The sequence below is a fragment of the Molothrus aeneus genome, chromosome 13 (genome assembly GCF_037042795.1).
Source record: "Molothrus aeneus isolate 106 chromosome 13, BPBGC_Maene_1.0, whole genome shotgun sequence".
In the NCBI taxonomy this organism is placed as follows: domain Eukaryota; kingdom Metazoa; phylum Chordata; class Aves; order Passeriformes; family Icteridae; genus Molothrus; species Molothrus aeneus.
Genome location: NC_089658.1, coordinates 2,583,444 through 2,600,951, shown reverse-complemented (window position 1 = coordinate 2,600,951; position 17,508 = coordinate 2,583,444). Strand labels below are relative to the sequence as shown.

At 45.5% G+C, this 17,508-nt stretch overlaps 1 protein-coding gene across 4 annotated transcripts in view; it reads right to left on the bottom strand.

Annotated features, from left to right (window-relative positions):
• Nucleotides 1–17,508, bottom strand: part of BBS4 (Bardet-Biedl syndrome 4) — an 89,662-nt gene that overhangs the window by 7,882 nt on the left and 64,272 nt on the right. For 3 of the 4 annotated variants that reach the window (XM_066558544.1, XM_066558543.1, XM_066558542.1), the window contains 9 exons: nt 12,409–12,488; nt 9,710–9,773; nt 8,831–8,942; nt 8,205–8,277; nt 6,663–6,716; nt 5,157–5,284; nt 3,635–3,689; nt 2,168–2,236; nt 707–859 (listed from right to left, as the gene is read on the bottom strand). In XM_066558544.1, coding sequence (XP_066414641.1) covers nt 707–859; nt 2,168–2,236; nt 3,635–3,689; nt 5,157–5,284; nt 6,663–6,716; nt 8,205–8,277; nt 8,831–8,942; nt 9,710–9,773; nt 12,409–12,488 — 788 coding nt within the window. Of the gene's footprint in view, nt 1–706; nt 860–2,167; nt 2,237–3,634; nt 3,690–5,156; nt 5,285–6,662; nt 6,717–8,204; nt 8,278–8,830; nt 8,943–9,709; nt 9,776–12,408; nt 12,489–17,508 lie in introns of all 4 variants that reach the window. The other variant, XM_066558545.1, reaches the window with a different exon arrangement.

Sequence of the window (17,508 nt, the reverse complement as noted above, 5' to 3'; positions counted from 1 at the left end):
TAAATGTGCTAGAACAGCCCCCACATTCTCAGGTTTCTGTGGTTGAGATGACCCCCAAGGTATTAGAAAGTCTTTTTTCCCCAGGACCAAAGAAGAAGTCAAGATTTGTCTGTTCTGCTTTTCAGGGTTGTTTATGTTCTCTAATCTGTTCCATTCTTTCTCTGAGAAAGAAAGAATCAAGAAAGAATCTGCTGAGATCTGTCCAGCAGGTTGGGTTGTGGCACAGTGACAGCCCTTAGAACTACCTGTACTTTATTTACAATGATTTTCCAATACCTACCACCTATGTTAGACACTCTGTCTTTATTCTAAACCAATCCAAAAGTGCCACCATCCCAGCAGAAGATGGAGGACAAGAAGGAGAAGAAGGACAGGACATGCCCAGATTCCTCCATCTTGCCTCTTGAACCCCCATTCTAAAACCCCAAAATTCTACTTTTTCACCCTGTGACAAATTCACCATCATTCTACTCCAACTCCTGTGGCTTGTAAATCTCACACAAAGTTGGGAATGGTTTCCATGGATTAAAATCCAAGGTACAGGTGGTTTTGACTCTGTGCCAAGGTCTCTGAGCCCCCTGCCAGGGTCTGGAATGACCCAGGGCAGCCAGAGCAATGTCCTGGGTCCTGACACCACATGACAGGAATCTTGTGCTTGCATGAAATTGGATGCAGATGGGAGAAAAAATGGAAACTGAATACTTACTGCCACATATTTCTTCTTCCCAAAGAAGCACATGCCAATGTTGTTCCAGAGTGGGGGGCTCTCAGGAACACTGCTGGCCACCACCTTGTACTTGGAGAGGGCGACATCGAAATCCCCGTGGGCCTGCATCATGCTGCCAGCAGCCAGGGTGGCCTGGGGACAAGACACAACAGTGACCCACTCACAGCCCCATCTGCTCCCACAGGAGAGAACAAAATGATTCAAGTAAAACCATCCCAGGAACAACCATTTCACTTCTAAGCACTGCCAAGATCAACAGTGGGAGCAGATGGGGATTCTGGAATCTCCCACCACAGAGCAGAACACAGGGTGAGGAACAAACCTGAGTCTGCTTCTCCCTGCACTGTTTGAATCATAACTGTGTTAGAAATGAGTTTGCCCAGAGGAGCTGTGGCTGCCCCATCCCTGAAGTGTCCAGGCCATGCTGATGGAGCACCCTGGGACAGTGGAAGGGGGTGGAACAGGATGGGCTTTAAGGTCCCTTTCAAATCAAAGCATTCTGTGAGTCTGTGATTCCATAAGCATTGCAACATGACACTACAAATGTTTAGGGTATTTTTTGGGCTGACAGAAGTACTTCTTAAGACTGAGGCTCTGAAAAGATCTGTGCACTAATAGATTCCTTTTACAACCAAGCACAGATAGAAATAGTTCTGGTGTAAGTTAAGTGAGGAGTAAAATGTACTCAAGCAAGACATGCAGCAAAGCTCTCCTAGTTCACACTGACTGGCTGATACTGCAAATTAATGGGAATATGCATGGGGAAAAAAAAGGAAGTGAGTACAACACACTATATTTAAACCACACTAGTTAAGTCCTTTTTAAGATTTCACAGTGACAAGTAAAATTCCTAAGTGTAAAGGTGTTTTCACAACAACTCATGTTTGTCAACCACACATTTCAATGCTCTGCATCGCCAACAGGGGAAAAAAAGGAGAGAAATTAAGTAACAGCCCTAAAAAGGGAAGCAGTTCCACAATGACAAATGAAACCCAGACACCAAGCTCAGCTTTCCAGGCCAGAGCCAAGGAAATATACACAGCAGCTGGAAGCACAAGGCTATCAGCAGATGGGAGAATAATAAAATGCAATATCACTTGCATCACAAGGGACCTGGCACAGCTCTTCAGGGATTTTTAAAATCCAGAAGATCTTCCTTCCAAAGTAAATTCCACCTGGCTTTGGTGCAACTTCAGATTAAAAACCAAAGGGATCAATTTAATATCATCCCATATTCTGCCTCCTTCCCTTTCCCTACCTCCACACACATCCAACTCCCTACCCAGGGAAAAATCCCAGAAATGTATTTCACAAAAAGCTCTCTGGGCAGGATCCTTTCCAGCCTCTCCAGGCCCCAGATGCAGATGGCAGAGCTCTGACAGTGGCTTTAGGAGGTGTCCCTTCATGGTTCAGCTGGGTCATTTCCACTCCTCACCATACCTTGTAGTTGCCTGGGTCGTAGGTGAGCACATTCCCAAGGTGCTCAAAAGCCTTCTGGTACTCCCCAGCCTGGAAAATGAAGTACATAAGCATTAGAAATTTAGGAATAAGGGGAGTTAAGAAGGAGAATACAGGGTTTGTGGGCACCAGAATTTCTGGTTCAGTCAGAAAAGTGAGTTTTACAGTGCTCCCATTACACACACATGTTCCTGTTTGATAATTCACAGAACAGATTCTAAGAATTTGACTTGGCTGGATTCACTGTTCTGACCCAACCACAAATGAGCTCTGGGTTCACAGGTCTCTGCTCCTTTCTCTAGCCCAGAACACAGGCTACAAACTGCTACTCTGCACATCCCCAAGTGCCTCACCACAAATTCCTCACTCCCCAGGGCTCTCCTGTTCAGGGCACTTCCCTTCCCTTGTCTTCTCAGGGACTGAAGGTGTTAGAGGGCATCACTGTGGCCATATATGAGCATGTGAGAGCTTGGAAACACTTAAATCCTACAGACTGCAACCACATAAGCTCCAAGGTTCCTTCCAAGCCATCCTGTGATTCTGTGGTTTCAACTGAATTCACCTGAAGCTCATCTCATTCCATGCCATGGGCAGGGACATGTTCCACTGTCCCAGGCTGCTCCAAGCCCCAGTGTCCAGCCAGGCCTTGGGCACTGCCAGGGATGCAGGGGCAGCCCCAGCTGCTCTGGGCACCTGTGCCAGGGCCTGCCCACCCTCACAGGGATCAATTCCTTCCCAATCTCCCATCCAGCCCTGCCCTCTGGCAGTGGAAGCCACTCCCTGTGTCCTGTCCCTCCATCCCTTGTCCCAGTCCCTCTCCAGCTCTCCTGGAGCCCCTTCAGGCCCTGGCAGGGGCTCTGAGGTTTCCCTGGAGCTTCTCTTGTCCAGGTGAGCAGCCCCAGCTCTCCCAGCCTGGCTCCAGAGCACCCTCAGAGCAGCTTGGGGGCCTCCTCCTCCTTTCAGGCACTACTCCCTATTCTTCTTTGCTTGTTCACTCTTTGGGAAGCCAGCTTCTGGAATAATCCAGCCCTTCCCATCCATTGCACAGACACAAGGATAAGCACACCTTTGTTATTTAAATTGATTCTGATTTTCCTTTATGGTGCATTAACACTCACAATTTCATGGCTGCTTTTTCAGGATAACTTGCAAGACTCCTGCTGCAGAAGCAAGGTAATGACTAGTCATGTTTTGTTATACTTGGAGGATTTATAACAGAGTTAGGGCTGTTGCCAAACAGAATTCCTGCTCTGGCTCTGCTCCAGGCAATCAGTTTGCTTTTAGCAGCAAAGACAAGATACAGAAAAGCAAGTTCTGTCCTGTTAAATTCAGTCTGTAGAGAAGCATGTGCAAGCAATGGGAAGGTGGATAGAAATTAACTCTATAAAAAATCCAACAGGGTTATACTGAAAATAATTCAGTTTTTGTAACAGTAACAGCATTTAGTACCTGCAGGTACAGTAGGCCCAGGGCTGTGAGGAGGTCTGTGTTTTCTGGAGAAAACCTGGAACATAAAAGCCTGAGTTTGTTTTTCAGCCCTTCTAGAACAGGGTAAAAAATAGAACATGGAATTCTGATGCTACATTATTGTTGTATCAATCCAGGAAATTAAACTGTAATTACTAAAAACAATTATTAGAACTGCCATCATGGGGACTTCCTTTGAATAACATCACACCTCAGCTACCCAAATATCTTCTGGGGATTGGTGGGAAGGCACTAGGCTCTGTGAAATACATCTGGACACATAATAAGATAATGTGGTTTTGTTAAGCTTCAAAGTGAGTCTGAATCAGTGACCTGGAAATACAAAATGAGATTTTCCATTGTCTCTCATAAACCACCCTGTAAATCCATCCATCCTAAGCCTCTTGGGCCATGTAGGGCAGGCAATCCTCAGCATTCCTGATGGATTCTACACACTCCTCATCAGAATTTAAATTCACTTTATAAAAAGATTACAAATAAATAGGATGGAAACCACAACAAAAAAGGACAAAGCTGAGAGAGAGACACAATTTGTGGTCTCACTCACCCCAAAAGGAGTCAGTTTTTAATTCCCTGCTACCAAGACTTAAAAAAAATCTGATCTGCACACTCACACTGGCACCTCTAAACTTCAACTACAACAGAACCACCTGTGCCTGGTGGAATATAGACAAGGAATAACAGACTATCCTGGAGCTGGAAACAGCAAGAAAAATGTCATAGGCAGATGAGAACAAAAAAAACCCCAGGAATAAACAGGAATGAAGAAGAAAGGAGGGCAGGGGAGCACCAGGATAAGAATATAAACCTGGTAAGATGCTTAGCAAGGATTATTTACGTAATAAACATTCTAGATTAGTCCAAATGCCTGCCCAACCCCAGCCACCCTCAGGCAGCAGTGGGGCAGACATGTAAGGAAACACCGCATCAATACCCCCTGCCTCCCAACACACTCCTGATTTTCTTTCCAGTGCTCACCTCCATGGCAAAGCTGCATTTGAAAGCACTGATAAGGCTTGGGAATGCCCTAAAACAAGGATATGTGGGCACTGAGGAGCAGGGATGGGGTGGGAGAAAGTGCCTGTGCCCAGCACACCTCCCTCAGCCACAAACTGCTCTGAGGGAAAGCAGCAAGTGACCCCCAGGCAGGGATTTTGGGGGGACAGTCAGGGTTACATTGTTTTGGGAGATAAACCTTTGGCATGGATGAAGTCAGTTTTGGATCACTTTGCTCCCAGGCATCTCCATCCATTTGTTATTCCAATTTTTTCTGGCAGTCCTTCCAACAGCTCCCTTCTTCCCTGCCACACTGTTAGCAGGAGCAGAGACAGCTGAAGTGCTTGGAAGTGCCAGCTTTGCTCAGAGCCCCTGTAATTACCATTAGCTTTTTAATCATGGCCTCAATTCAGATCTGGGACACCAATCAATTTTCTCCTGGCATAGGATGGGAATGGGCAGATGGAAAAAAAGGGATATTTCTTACTCTACAGCTTTCTTATATACTTCAATGGCTTTATCCATCTCCCCCTCCAAGAGGTGAATTTTGCCCAGCATCATGTAGGTCAGGTCGTGTCTGTTGAGCTCCAGGGCATTGTTGAGCTGGTCTTGTGCCTAAAAACACAACCACAGAGAAGAAAAAAATAATAAATTATTCCAGAGCCCTCAGCAGAGCAACGGCTCATGAGTAATCCCCAACAGCCAGGGAAGGAGAACAGCCAACAAACATCCCCTGCACCTGGAGAACACAAACCCCAGCCCAGCTAATCCTTGGAACAAGCTCTGCACCAGCAGCCACCTGCTTTTAGGGGCAGTAAAAGGCAACACTTTCAAGCCAAGCAAGAGGCATTTGCCTCCCCAGGAGGAGATGAGCACGGGCCTGCTCCTGGATTTGAGTTGGTTTGGCTTGAGGGACGCTCTGGATTTGCTGGGTGAACTGATACTTTGCAGCTTATTCTTCCTTAAAATGTTTATTCCAGCAGTGAGGAAGTGAAGATCTCAGGGGAGGTGTGAGCAGGTCCCATTTTGGAAGGTGTTAGTGCAGATAACAAATCCCAAGTGTGAACCCACACTCCAGAGGCTGCTTTTGCACAGGGATGCCTTGAACAGGGAGCACAGCTGGGGTTTGCTGCAAGGGCCACAGCACCCCACCAGCAAGGGCAGCAGGGAGGGGTTGGGCTAAATTTGGAACAAAAAGGGTCTAAATGCTGGTTTTTCCCTTAGAGTAGCTGGATCAGAGACAGCTCAGTGCTCACCACCAGCACTCAGGGGATGGTAAGTGAGGAACTGGGAATGGCACGCTCAGACCTGGGAATAAAACTGCATTTCAACCTCCAAAACTCCTGTACTAACTCCAGGTGTAGTTCAAAAGGAGCTTCAGACACAGGAGCAAAACCTTCCCATGGAGGAAAAAAGGACCTGCTGCACCTCCAGCAAACAACCCCACAACTCCTTCCCTCTGAGTCCTGCCAGACCCAAGGAGCTGAGGTTTCCTGCAGGAACTCTCTGCATGAGATAGCAGTTGAGCTGGGGAAATGCTTTGGGGTTTTACCATCACCCTTCCCTTGCTTCAAGAGGATGGAGCTGGATTGCTGCTCCTACAAAGCCAGCAGTGTTCCTGGGTCTGCCTTTAAAGGGCTCAGACACTGAAGCAGCTCTTATTGGAGCACAGCCCATTTTCTGTCTAGTTTGAGGTTTCTCAAACATTCCCTTTAAAACCAAAAATGTTCTCTGAAAAATCTTAGATTTCAGAAAAAGCCTCTGGCCCTGCCGCAGGGTGATCTCCCTTTACACAACCTCAATGACTTGCAGCTGACTCAAAGTAATTCAACACACAAATGGAAACAGAGACAGCTCACAAACCTTTGCTCCCAAAAACAAAAAACACTGAAGCAAAAAACTTTCTTGAAGCTTCTTGCTGTAAATGATCCATTTCAATCTACCAAAGACAGTGAAATTTCTGGGATGCTTCCTTGCTTCCCACTGACATTACCTTGTTGAAGTGTTTCAGGTACATGTAGCACACACCCAGGTTGTGGCTGATCTCCTGCATGAAAAAAAGCCAAATCAGCACAAGATATGAAATAAAATCTGACAACTCTGACCCAGAGGAGGAGAGCCCTGTGACTGCCCACACCGTTCTTGCTTTTTAGAGCAAGTAAACCTATAAATTCCAGTTACTTCAGGCACCCACAGAGCTTAAGTGGCGTTGTACACAAAACATTACAGTCCACTGAGACAAAAACCACAGAAATGACAAACCTCTTCTGAGACATCAGACATTTTGTTTTCAGAGAACAAGGAGCACAGACTGGTTTCTTCATTGTGGTGTCACCCTCTAAAACTTGCTGCCCTCATGGGTGACTCTGTTTGGCTGTACATCAGTAGGATATGCACAGTGTCCAACCCAGCTGGACAAAACTGGAAGATGTGCCTCATTTCACAAAACACAACTTGAGCACTGGAATATCTGATATCCCTCTGGTATTCTAAACAATTTTGCACAGGGTAGGGAGATCCCTTAGGGATCCTAAACACTCTGGTCTGTAGGGAGCATCCCTGCCCCTAACTCCTCACCCCCAGTTTAACACAAAAGTCACCTTCCCAACCCCAGCAAATCCCTGAAAAGCAAAGTTCTCCCAATTTCTTATTTTATTCTGCTGAGCATTTCACTGATTGATCAGCTTAGACAGCCTTGACCTTTGGAAACTCTCTTACTTCCCCATCAACCTGTTTTCCTCCATGCAGCCTCTCCAGCTGTGCAGAACTGAATCAGTGACTCCAGGTTGCTGCAGGCTGTAGAATGAGGGAAGAGCAGAGTCTCATTCTGCTTCCAGTGCTGAGCCAGGAATGGGGAATAACTAATCAAAATACCCACTGGCATCTGCCTGCTGGGTTGTAAATAGGGTTACAAGCATGCCAAGCACTGGAAATGCAGGTGGAAAAAAGCCTTGTGATACAAAAGGTTTCTGAGCTGTCTGGCACGGGGTAATTTGAATAACACCAAAGCTATCCTTGTATCCTGAATTTTGGATGTACTGACAAACAAAGGAATGAGCTCACACATTGCAAGCCTGCTTTAGAAACACTTTGCAGGCAAAACAGGCACCTGCAGAAGGCTGCAAGGCATGGCCTCTCCCTCACCCACTGTCACACCCTTCCCTTTGCAATGCTCTTCCTCTCTTTTTGTCTTTTTATACAGAAAAGCTCATTGCATCACTGCTCCTGCATTTTCAACAATGTTTTGCATACAGAAAAGCTTTCCCAATTACTCAAGCAAGTTTTAATAACTGAGTTTTCCAAACTCTCCCCATATTTCCCTTAAAGCACAGATGTGGTTATGTTAAAATTGATCCTTGGCAAAGTTCCAACACATTGCTCAATTCTCTGTGCCCCAAGCCAGGGATTTGCCCCAGGGCATGGGATTTGGTTCCTGTGATCCAAACCAGGCTCAGACCACAGACAGTGTGAGCTCACCATGGTTTGGGACAAGTTTGCAGCTATTACAAGGATCTGCAACCCCCCAAACACTCACCCAGTCCTTCTCATCGAGTTTTGCTGCTTCATTGTACACTTCAATGGCTGCCTTATGCTTCCCCAGGAGAAACCTGCAAAAGGATTGCAATTCTTATGTCTTTCCTGTTTTCAGACCCTGCTGTGCAGCCACTATCACCTTTGCCAGTGAGAAATTATCTTATTTGCTGTATCTCCAGACATGTGCAGGAGAAGTTTACAATCTGAGCACTGCTCCCTTTCAGGACCAAGGTCATCCATCCTGACACTACTGGGGATGTAAGGAATGAATGCCCAGGCTCTGCAACCTGCTTTTGTCTCCAAAGAAAGAGACAGGTGCCCCAACACAACATTCAGCAACAGAAAAGGATCTGTAGGGTAAGTCTGCCCAGCTCAGGTCAGCACCTGTAGCTCTGGACCTTGAAATCAGTATCACCTTTCTGCCTGAAGCCCAAAGAAAGAGAAAACACAAGAGCAGCCAGGCAGATAACAGAGATTCTGCTTAAAGAACAACCCACGCTTCTGGAAGCCAAGCCAAGTGTTGATAAGGAGGAAACATGTCTGGAATTAAGCAGCCTAAGAGAAAAACAAAGCATGGAAGTCCTGGGTGGCACATCCAAGAGAAACAACAAATAAAACACCACTCACAGGGATCGTGCCACCTGCTTGAGGTTGTCAGCGCTTCGAGGGTTCAGAATGGAACATGTCTGGAAAAGTTCAAGAGATTCTTGAATTTTCCCCTCCAAGCGAAATATCAAAGCTGTAAAACAACATAGAGCAGGCAAATGAATCCATTCTCAGCAGGAAAAACGTGCCTCTGACAGCAGGGAAAGAAGGAGGAGCACAGATCTATCACATCAGTGCTCCTCTGGTGCTTGTCCCTCCTGCAGCACCCACAGTTTTGTGCCCAAGGGCAGGACTCTGTGTGCCTGGGGAAATTCAGGGGTCAGAACAAAAGCTTTAAGCTTTAAACCTTGGGCAGTTGCTTGTACAGATGCAATCTGGATTTCTCCCCTCCCCAGCCTCTCCAGGCTGCAATATGTCCCTGCCAGCAAATCTCCACCGTCCCCCATCATGGCATTTGGAATTGGAATGTCACATTTTGGGAGACATTTTTTAGGGGCCAGAGGGCAGGGCAGGAAGAGGAATGCCATCCTTAGAGCAAGGAGTGAGACAATGATCACCTGGGGTGGGCAACAATCAGAAAACATGCATCTGTAACAGAATCAAACACACAGCAACACACTGAAGGTCAGGAACCCATACCCCAAAGAAGAACTGATGACAAATACAGAGAAAACAGGACATTTAATCTGCCCATTTCATGTGAAAATCCCAAATTTCAATACTAAATGGAGCAAGCAGAGGGGAAAAATTGTATTTTTTTCCCTATGTTCTATGGGAACATGGGGCAGGGAAATTCCATAGGTGAGGGAAATTCTGTGTTTCCCTCACCTATCCCCTGTATTGTTCTCTGTATCTCAAATCAGGGGTGACCTGCTTTAGTAAAAAGATTTTCAGACATACCTTGAACATAGACAGCATATTCACAGAGTCCTTGGGACTCCTGGAGCTGCTCTTTGATGACAGCCTGGAAGGACAAAATTGTAAACTCACATCATTTTAACAAAGTCGATTCCAGAGATTTGGTTCCAGTCACAAAAACCACAACCCCACCTCTAACAAGGGCACTGGACCATGATGGGACAACCACACAGTGCACACAACAGAGCTCTGTGCCAGGAACACTGTGGCCCTTTTAGTATTGCTCTGTTCATTCCTATTCCCAAAGATAATTAGGTACTACCTGGGGAAAACACCAGGAGGCATCTCTGAAAGCATCCTCTGCTGATAAAGGTCTCTACTCCAGGCCCTTTGTGAAGAAATAAATTGAACTGGAGCAACTGCAGCTGAGTGCATGAAAGCCAAAAGAACAAATGAGGAGTGAACAGGGAAAAAAATAAACAACTGATGAAAATGTAAATTCTTGCTGGCTTCATCCACACAGCTCCCAGTTTGGGGTGGGGTGGCTGCAGTCTGGATACATTCCATAGTCACAACTGGTCCCACTTTTGGAGGATGAACACCCTGGACAGGAATCAAGAGCGTAATTTCTGCTCTGAGACTGCCCTTTGTGCAGAAGTGGAAGAACACAGGGAGTAAGAGTAACTTCTGAGTGAGCAGTGACTGGTGCTTATCTGGCATTTCAGATGTGTATGGTCAGTAGCAGCATCCCCTGCCTCTGAGAGGAACAGAAGTGAAGGACCTGAAAACTGAACCCCAAATACAGCACGTGGGAGGAAAACTATTATTGAGAAAGTTATTCTTGAGAAGATATTAACTGAGAAGTTACCACTGAGAAGGAAAGCTCTTATTTACAACCCTCACTCGTAAAGAGAGGAAGGAAAAGGAAGAACAGGCCTGAGCTGCTCTTCTCTCACCTGTACCTGATAATTTATCTATGTAGCTCTTTACAAAGTGCATGATTATAAAACACTGTACTCAGAAGTAACCAACATCTCCTCAATTCACATACTCTGGATTGTTCCATCTACATAAACCTGGATTCTCAGAGCAAGAGAGGGCAATAGAGAGCTATCTTTTAGAGAAATCTGATTAATTCTATAAACCCTAAGAAGTCCCACAGCAAAAGGCCCTCAGCTGAGGAATATGATCTCAAATCCCAGATTTCTTCCCCCAAGTTTATTTAAGGTGCTGATGACAGAATTTAGACACAACTGGCAGGAGACCAAGCAGTCTCTGTGTCATCTGCAGCTGCAGACTCTCAGGGATGTCTGCCTGGCACCTTGCTCAAGCAGCATTGAAAGGGTCAAAATCACTTTAATGCCTTCACTTTGGGGAGTTGATGTCAGTAAATAAACAGTTTTTAATGGCCTTTTAGTTCATTGAAAACTAAGGGAGATTTTAAACTCTGTTAGAGAGGGAGCATTTCAAAGCACTGATCGGGAAAGACCAAAATTCATTAACACAACAGGTCATTTGTTTCTCACTAAGACTAAGCTGATGGATTTTAACAACACCCAAACCGTCCTGGAATCTTCCAGTTTGACTGCAAAAACACTGATTTTTGAGCTCTGAGGAAAAGGAAAGCTGGCCTGCCAAGCAGAGGAGTATTTATTAGCTGTCTTCTCTCGATTTTCCCCTGCTATTTCCTTGCTTCCATGACTGATGAAGACATGGACACATCAGTGTTGCCTTTATATCATCCATTTGTTATTTTCTCTGGTTTCCTGAGCTGCACATATTTTTCTTTTCTGTGCTCTGTAATTCTACATCCCATCACAGAAACAATCAACACACAGAATCACACCAAGAAACTCCAGTCAGACCACAAAGAAAGGGAAACAATTTTCTGGTTTGAGGGCCAGTCCCGCTTGTGTCTCTATCTATGCCAACCAAGATCTGAGAGGAAATTACTGTAATGATACAACTCCCTGGCTCTGTTAATTAAGTGCTAAATGAAATTCCTCCAGCCTGCCCATTTCCTAAGCACCTCCAAGGCTTCTCCAGCAGAGGCAAGTCCTGACCAAAGTGGTGTTTCAGAAGCCAAAAAGACTTTTCAGATCTTTGCTGCACATGCCAGAATCAGAATGGCAACTCCTGTCCCCTCCTCCTGCCCATGGGTGCATCATCTTTTGTGTTCATTTTATCAGAAAAACACACTGTTAAATAAAAATTTGCCATTTCCTTAGTCCACTTCCCATTATAATTCCAGACAACCAGCTCTAAGCCGCTCACCAAGCCCGAGATGAATTAGAGCATGCCATGGATCATGTGTAAAATGAAAGAATTTTGCTCAAGAGTTACCAGGATGGTTTTTATTTACACTTGGTAGTAATGTTTCCCTCAACTGAAGTGTTTTCATAGTGTCCCTGTAGTACCATCAAGAAACCTGCACTGTGGAACTGTGTTATTATCAGTTTGGAAAACCCTATCCATCACTTGGAACAACAGAGGTCTGCAGCTCTTTCCACTTTTCCCTTCCCAGTGACATCCTGAGCTCACAGACTGCTCCAGAGAGCTGCACCCTCAGATCCTGAAGGCAGCCAAGGACTGGAGACCACTGAAGTCATTTTACTCATGTTTTCTCTCGGTCCCTTTCTTCCAAAAGAAGTCAGGAAAGAGAGTGGTTGGGAAACTGTCAAGAAAACTGTTTTGTCATGACATCAGTGAAATAATTCCCACATTCTGGAGGCAGCTCTTACCTTACACTCCTCGTAGTCTCTGCGGACGTAGAGCAGATAAATCAACCAGTTCTTCCTCTCTAGGAGTGGCAGCTCTGGGGCTGTACATGGAAAATATCCACAGAACACAAGGAATCAGACTGAGCAGCAGAGAATCTGGGAGAGATAGTCCCAGCCACCCCAACTGCCTGCACAAGGCAAGGAATTCAAGAACTGCAATTGCAATTAATGATTTGACTTAAAGGCTGGAGTGTGGATTTCTAAACAGGGTCTGGTTTTTTTCTACTTCTCAAATTTGTGGATAAAACACCTTGTTCAGGATAGACACTAAATAAAAGCTCTAAGCAGAAAACTTCCACCTACTGGAAGATGGTCTACTGGAAGGTGTCCCTGCCCACAGCACAGGGCTGGAACAATATGGGTTTTAAGGTCCCTTCCAACTCAAACCAGTCTGGGATTCTAAAAGACTTGAGGCATCAGCTCCTCCTGGAGCAGATCCTGGAGTAAACAGCTCCACACACACATTTTAATTCAACACCAACACTGGTTGGAGGAATTGCATCTTTTCAAATACACAAGAAGGAAGGAGGAAATGAGTTGGATTCACATTTTGAATCTAGGGCAAAAGAATCAAAGGTCTTTAAGATGAATTTCTGGGACTGAATGAGCAGGAAACAGTAGATAAACACAAAAAGAGATAGGAGACATGGGGTCTGAAAGTGTGAATAATTTCAAAAGGTCAAACTTAGTTCTTTGAATCTGTGAAGGGACTATGAAACATCACAGGTCTGAGAGACTGAAGCCACTGCAGAAAAACATTTGATGCAGTGGAGGAGGAAGCCTTGTGCTCCAGCATTTCAATGGTGCAGAGCTGGCAGCAGTAATTACGGCAAATCACGGATGGATGTTGCTTAGCGATATCCACGTCGGGTTTACAAGTTGAACACACTGCTGTGCATTTCATTAAGGCTGAGAATGTATTGCCTGGGACTGGAGTCTCCATTCCGAGGGGTAACCATAGCAACTGGCCCAAAAGCTCCGTGTTTGCAAGTCAATATTGTGACACGAGCGCAGAGGCAAAGGCAGGCGAGGGCTGGGGCAGAGCTGGGGGGACATAGCACAGGGACACCTCCTGCAGCACAGGGACACCTCCTGCAGCACAGGGACACCTCCTGCAGCACAGGGACACCTCCTCCAGCACAGGGACACTTCCTCCAGCACAGGGACACTTCCTGCAGCCCTTTGGAGGGAGCAGAGCCACCCCCGGACACGCTGGCTCAGCTCCAGCAGCACAGAGCAGAAGGTGACACTGGGGAGCCCGGGGCCCTCTGCCATCAGAGGTGAGGAAGAAGAAACCCTGCAGGGGAAGGGCTGGTGCCAAGTGTAATTATCTTTTGGAATGGCTGAGCTTTAATCGATTCTGGAGCACACCAGGCTCTTCCCCACAACCCACATCAAGTCCAGTTTCTCTTAGAGCTCCTAAATCCAACATCCTTTAGCTTTTGAATTTGGAAAACATTTCACAAAGCCATTCTCATTTTCTTGGTTTCTGGAGCACACCAGGCTCTCCCCCGTAACCCACATCAAGTCCAGTTTCTCTTAGAGCTCCTAAATCCAACACCCTTCAGCTGCTGAATTTGGAAAACATTTCACAAAGCCATTCTCATTTCCTTGGTTTTTCTTTCTTAAATTCCAGAGTATCCATCTAGATTTATATTAGAGCTGAGAATTAAATGTGCACACTAGCAATTTAAGGTCAAATAGCTTCTAAAGAAGGTTCAACTACCCTAAAACAAATAGAAAGCTTGCAGTCCAAACAAAAAAGTAATCCAAACACACAAAAGAGTAATCCAAACAAAAGAGTAATGCAAACAGGCTGAGCTTAGAGAAACGCACAGATCAGGGATCCAAACATTCCCAAATTCTGCTCTGCTGTGGAGTATCCAGATCTTTGTAAGTAAAGCATTTTAATAAGCATGTTCCCAGATCAGATTAATTGATTTCTGATAGCTTCATGTTTCCCATTTGTCCTTCTTTCAGTGAGAGGATGAAGGGAAGAGTCAAGAGGCTGCCTAAATAGCCACAAATTGATTGAAACCCCACTACTTCACATCTGAAGCCCACTCAGGGGCTACCAAATTCACTGACACTCTGTAATTACTTCCCTGTGCAGGTTATTACCAGTGCCAGGGTGTGACAGACACACAGCACCTGGGGGTGCTGGAAATGCTCTGTCCCATCCCTGGAAGTGTCCAAGGCCAGCCTGGATGGGGCTTGGAGCACCCTGGTCCAGTGCAAGGTGTCCCTGCCCATGGCAAGGGGTGGGATCAGATGGGTTTAAGGTCCCTTCCAACCCAAACCAGTCAGGGATTCTGTAAAAGCAGCTGGACTTGTGTGCCCTTCCTGCCTGGCATCTCCTGGTGCCACTATCTGATATAAAAACACCAAACCTGACACACCTGGGCAGTTCCCACCTTCTTCTCTAAGTACCCTGCAAACTCTATGTACCCATCAACATTCCACTAACAGTCAGAACTGAAGCATCCTTCACCATTTTGTGCCTATTAATACAGCCTCAAATTAGAAAATCCTGCAGCTGTCTGAAATAGGGAATAGTCAAAAGAACTCCAGACACACCCCACCAGGTCTCCAACCATCTGTTCATGCCTTACTGGGAAGGTAAAAAGTACCATTAAAGGTTAAAATACACACCAGTGTTGTGGGCTAAGATAAGATGCCATTACACCAGAGAGGGGATGGAGGATTGCTTGTTTAATTCCTGAAGGAAAGAGCTTTTTCACACTTCTGAGACAAGAAGGATGTTGCACTCCACTCCCACACCATGGAAACGCCTGCTGGGAACAGGGATGGGAAGGGAGAAATGCTGAACATCAGACTGAGGGCTGAGCAGAACAACAGGCTGCAAAGGGGAAGGGGGAAACCCAAGGAGTTGCCTAAAAGTGCTGGGATGGAGAGAAAATGGAGAAATGGAAAGGCACTGTGAGCCCCAGGAGTGAGCACTGTTGACATCTGCAGATAAACCAGCTCTGCTTCCCCCAGGGATGCACCTGTGAGCTGAGGAAAACTCTGTGTGATTGGGAAAGCACAGGGAGATTTGATGCTCCTAAAAGTCATTTGGAAATGGCAACAAGGCTGACTGAGGAGACACAAATCACTTTTTTTTCTTCTTTCTCCCTAAGACAAGCAAATTGAAAGCAGACCAACAATTCTGATGTTTTTCAAAATCTATGACAAAACTCATGGTTAAATTTGACACAAGAACATATCTGATACCCCCAAAAATAGCTGTGGGAAGTAAAGGATTATTACCAGGCTCTGTGCCCTATTCAGATGCAGAAAGAATTAATGGAAATTATTTGTACACCTCTCCAGAGCCTCAACCACTTAATGTGCATTCCAGCTTTCCCACAAAGCAGTGGATACCTGCTCCTGGTGAATTTATCTCCCTCAGGTTTGCTCCCCCAGCCTGCTGATAAGGGCTGGCACAGTGCAATGGGTCACTGCATTCTCCTGAAGAAAATGGAAATACAAATCCCTGGTAATTTGGGTCTCTAGCTCCAGAGAAAGGGAATAAAACACCTTCTTCAATCTATGGACCTTCAGGATTTTCTCCTATGTCACTGCTGTATGAAGAGACACTTTTCTTTGTCACCTCTAGCAATAATCCCAGGCACTGCACAGGTTGGAAAAGTGTGGTTTAGATCCTTCCTAGCAGTGAAGAAACAAAAAGCCATTATTTGCTGTAAATCAACCTGCCCAAAGGCCAGCTCAGGAAAACACAATCATCAAAGAACTTGGTATCTACATCAAAAAGAGTTTATAACTTGCATAATTGTCTTTCAGCCTCTCTTTTGTGGGACTACAAAAGTCCTGTGCCAGGGAGTCAGCCACCAAAAATATGATTAAATGCCTTTGAAGTGTGTTTTGATTGAATTCAAAAGGGAATCCATCTGATCCCCTCGCTGGCCAGTGATTGATTGCACGAGCCACTTCCAGCAATGTGATTTTTCTTTCTGACAATGCTCCTTTAAGGAAGCCACTGGAGCAGAAACTCTGACAGAATCAGAGTAAGATCATCAGATTTGTATCTGTGCTGCTCTATCATCACTCTTCCCTTTATTCCTCCTCTTATAGATTTTCTCAGAGGACTGGAAAAAATAATAATGAGTTATTCCCTTTTGTGTAAACCTCCCTAGGTAATTATTTTGTGCTTGCATCTTCATATTGGGTAATTATAGCTTAGGGATGAACTATCAAACAGTGGGGTTTAGATTTAATAAAAGGCCTTTAAATTGCTGTAAAAATAAGAGGGGAAAAAAGGCCCCAGAAGCTCCTATGAGATTTCGTGGGGGAAATGATTGCTAAAGCACCAGCAGGAAGAAGTGGCTCAAGAAAAGGTTTCAGTCATCTCAGAGAGAAAAAACCAGTTCAGAGCCCAGCCCTCCTTCCAATCCAGATTATTGGAAAGGGTCCAATCCCCAGTTCTCCCCTTCCAGCTCTGAGCCCAACCTGCAGCAGCCTGAGCAAGAGCAGCAAAGGGGCAAAAGACTCAAGAAGAACTTGTTATGGCCCAAAATCCCCAAGAACCTGAAGCACACATAACATACAGCACAAAGAGAGGTCAGAAAGGCTTTGCAAAGGCAGTTAAATAGAAGTAGTTTTAATTTTTTTATTCTGCAGTAGCTTCCTGAGCCACAGCCTGGATCCATTGTGGAAGGTACCACATATGTGGGATAGGTTTTCCAACAGGATTCAGCTGTCCCTTTCCAAATTCTAATTCAAAATTCCATATTGCAAAACAGCATCATCCAAGAACAGAGATATTTTCAAAACTAACAAACACCCAGACAGTGCCTCAATTCTCTATTGTGACATTTTGATATTGAGGCAGCAGAAGCACAAAAGAATTTCATAAAGTGAATCAGAATCCAAGGATGGTTTGAGTTGGAAGGACCTTAAAGACAATCAAGTCCCACTCCCCTGCCACCTTCCATTGTCCCAGGCTGCTCCAAGCCCTGTCCAAGCTGGCCTTGGACACTGCCAAGGATCCAGGGGCAGCCACAGCTGCTCTGGGCACCCTGTGCCAGGGCCTCAGCACCC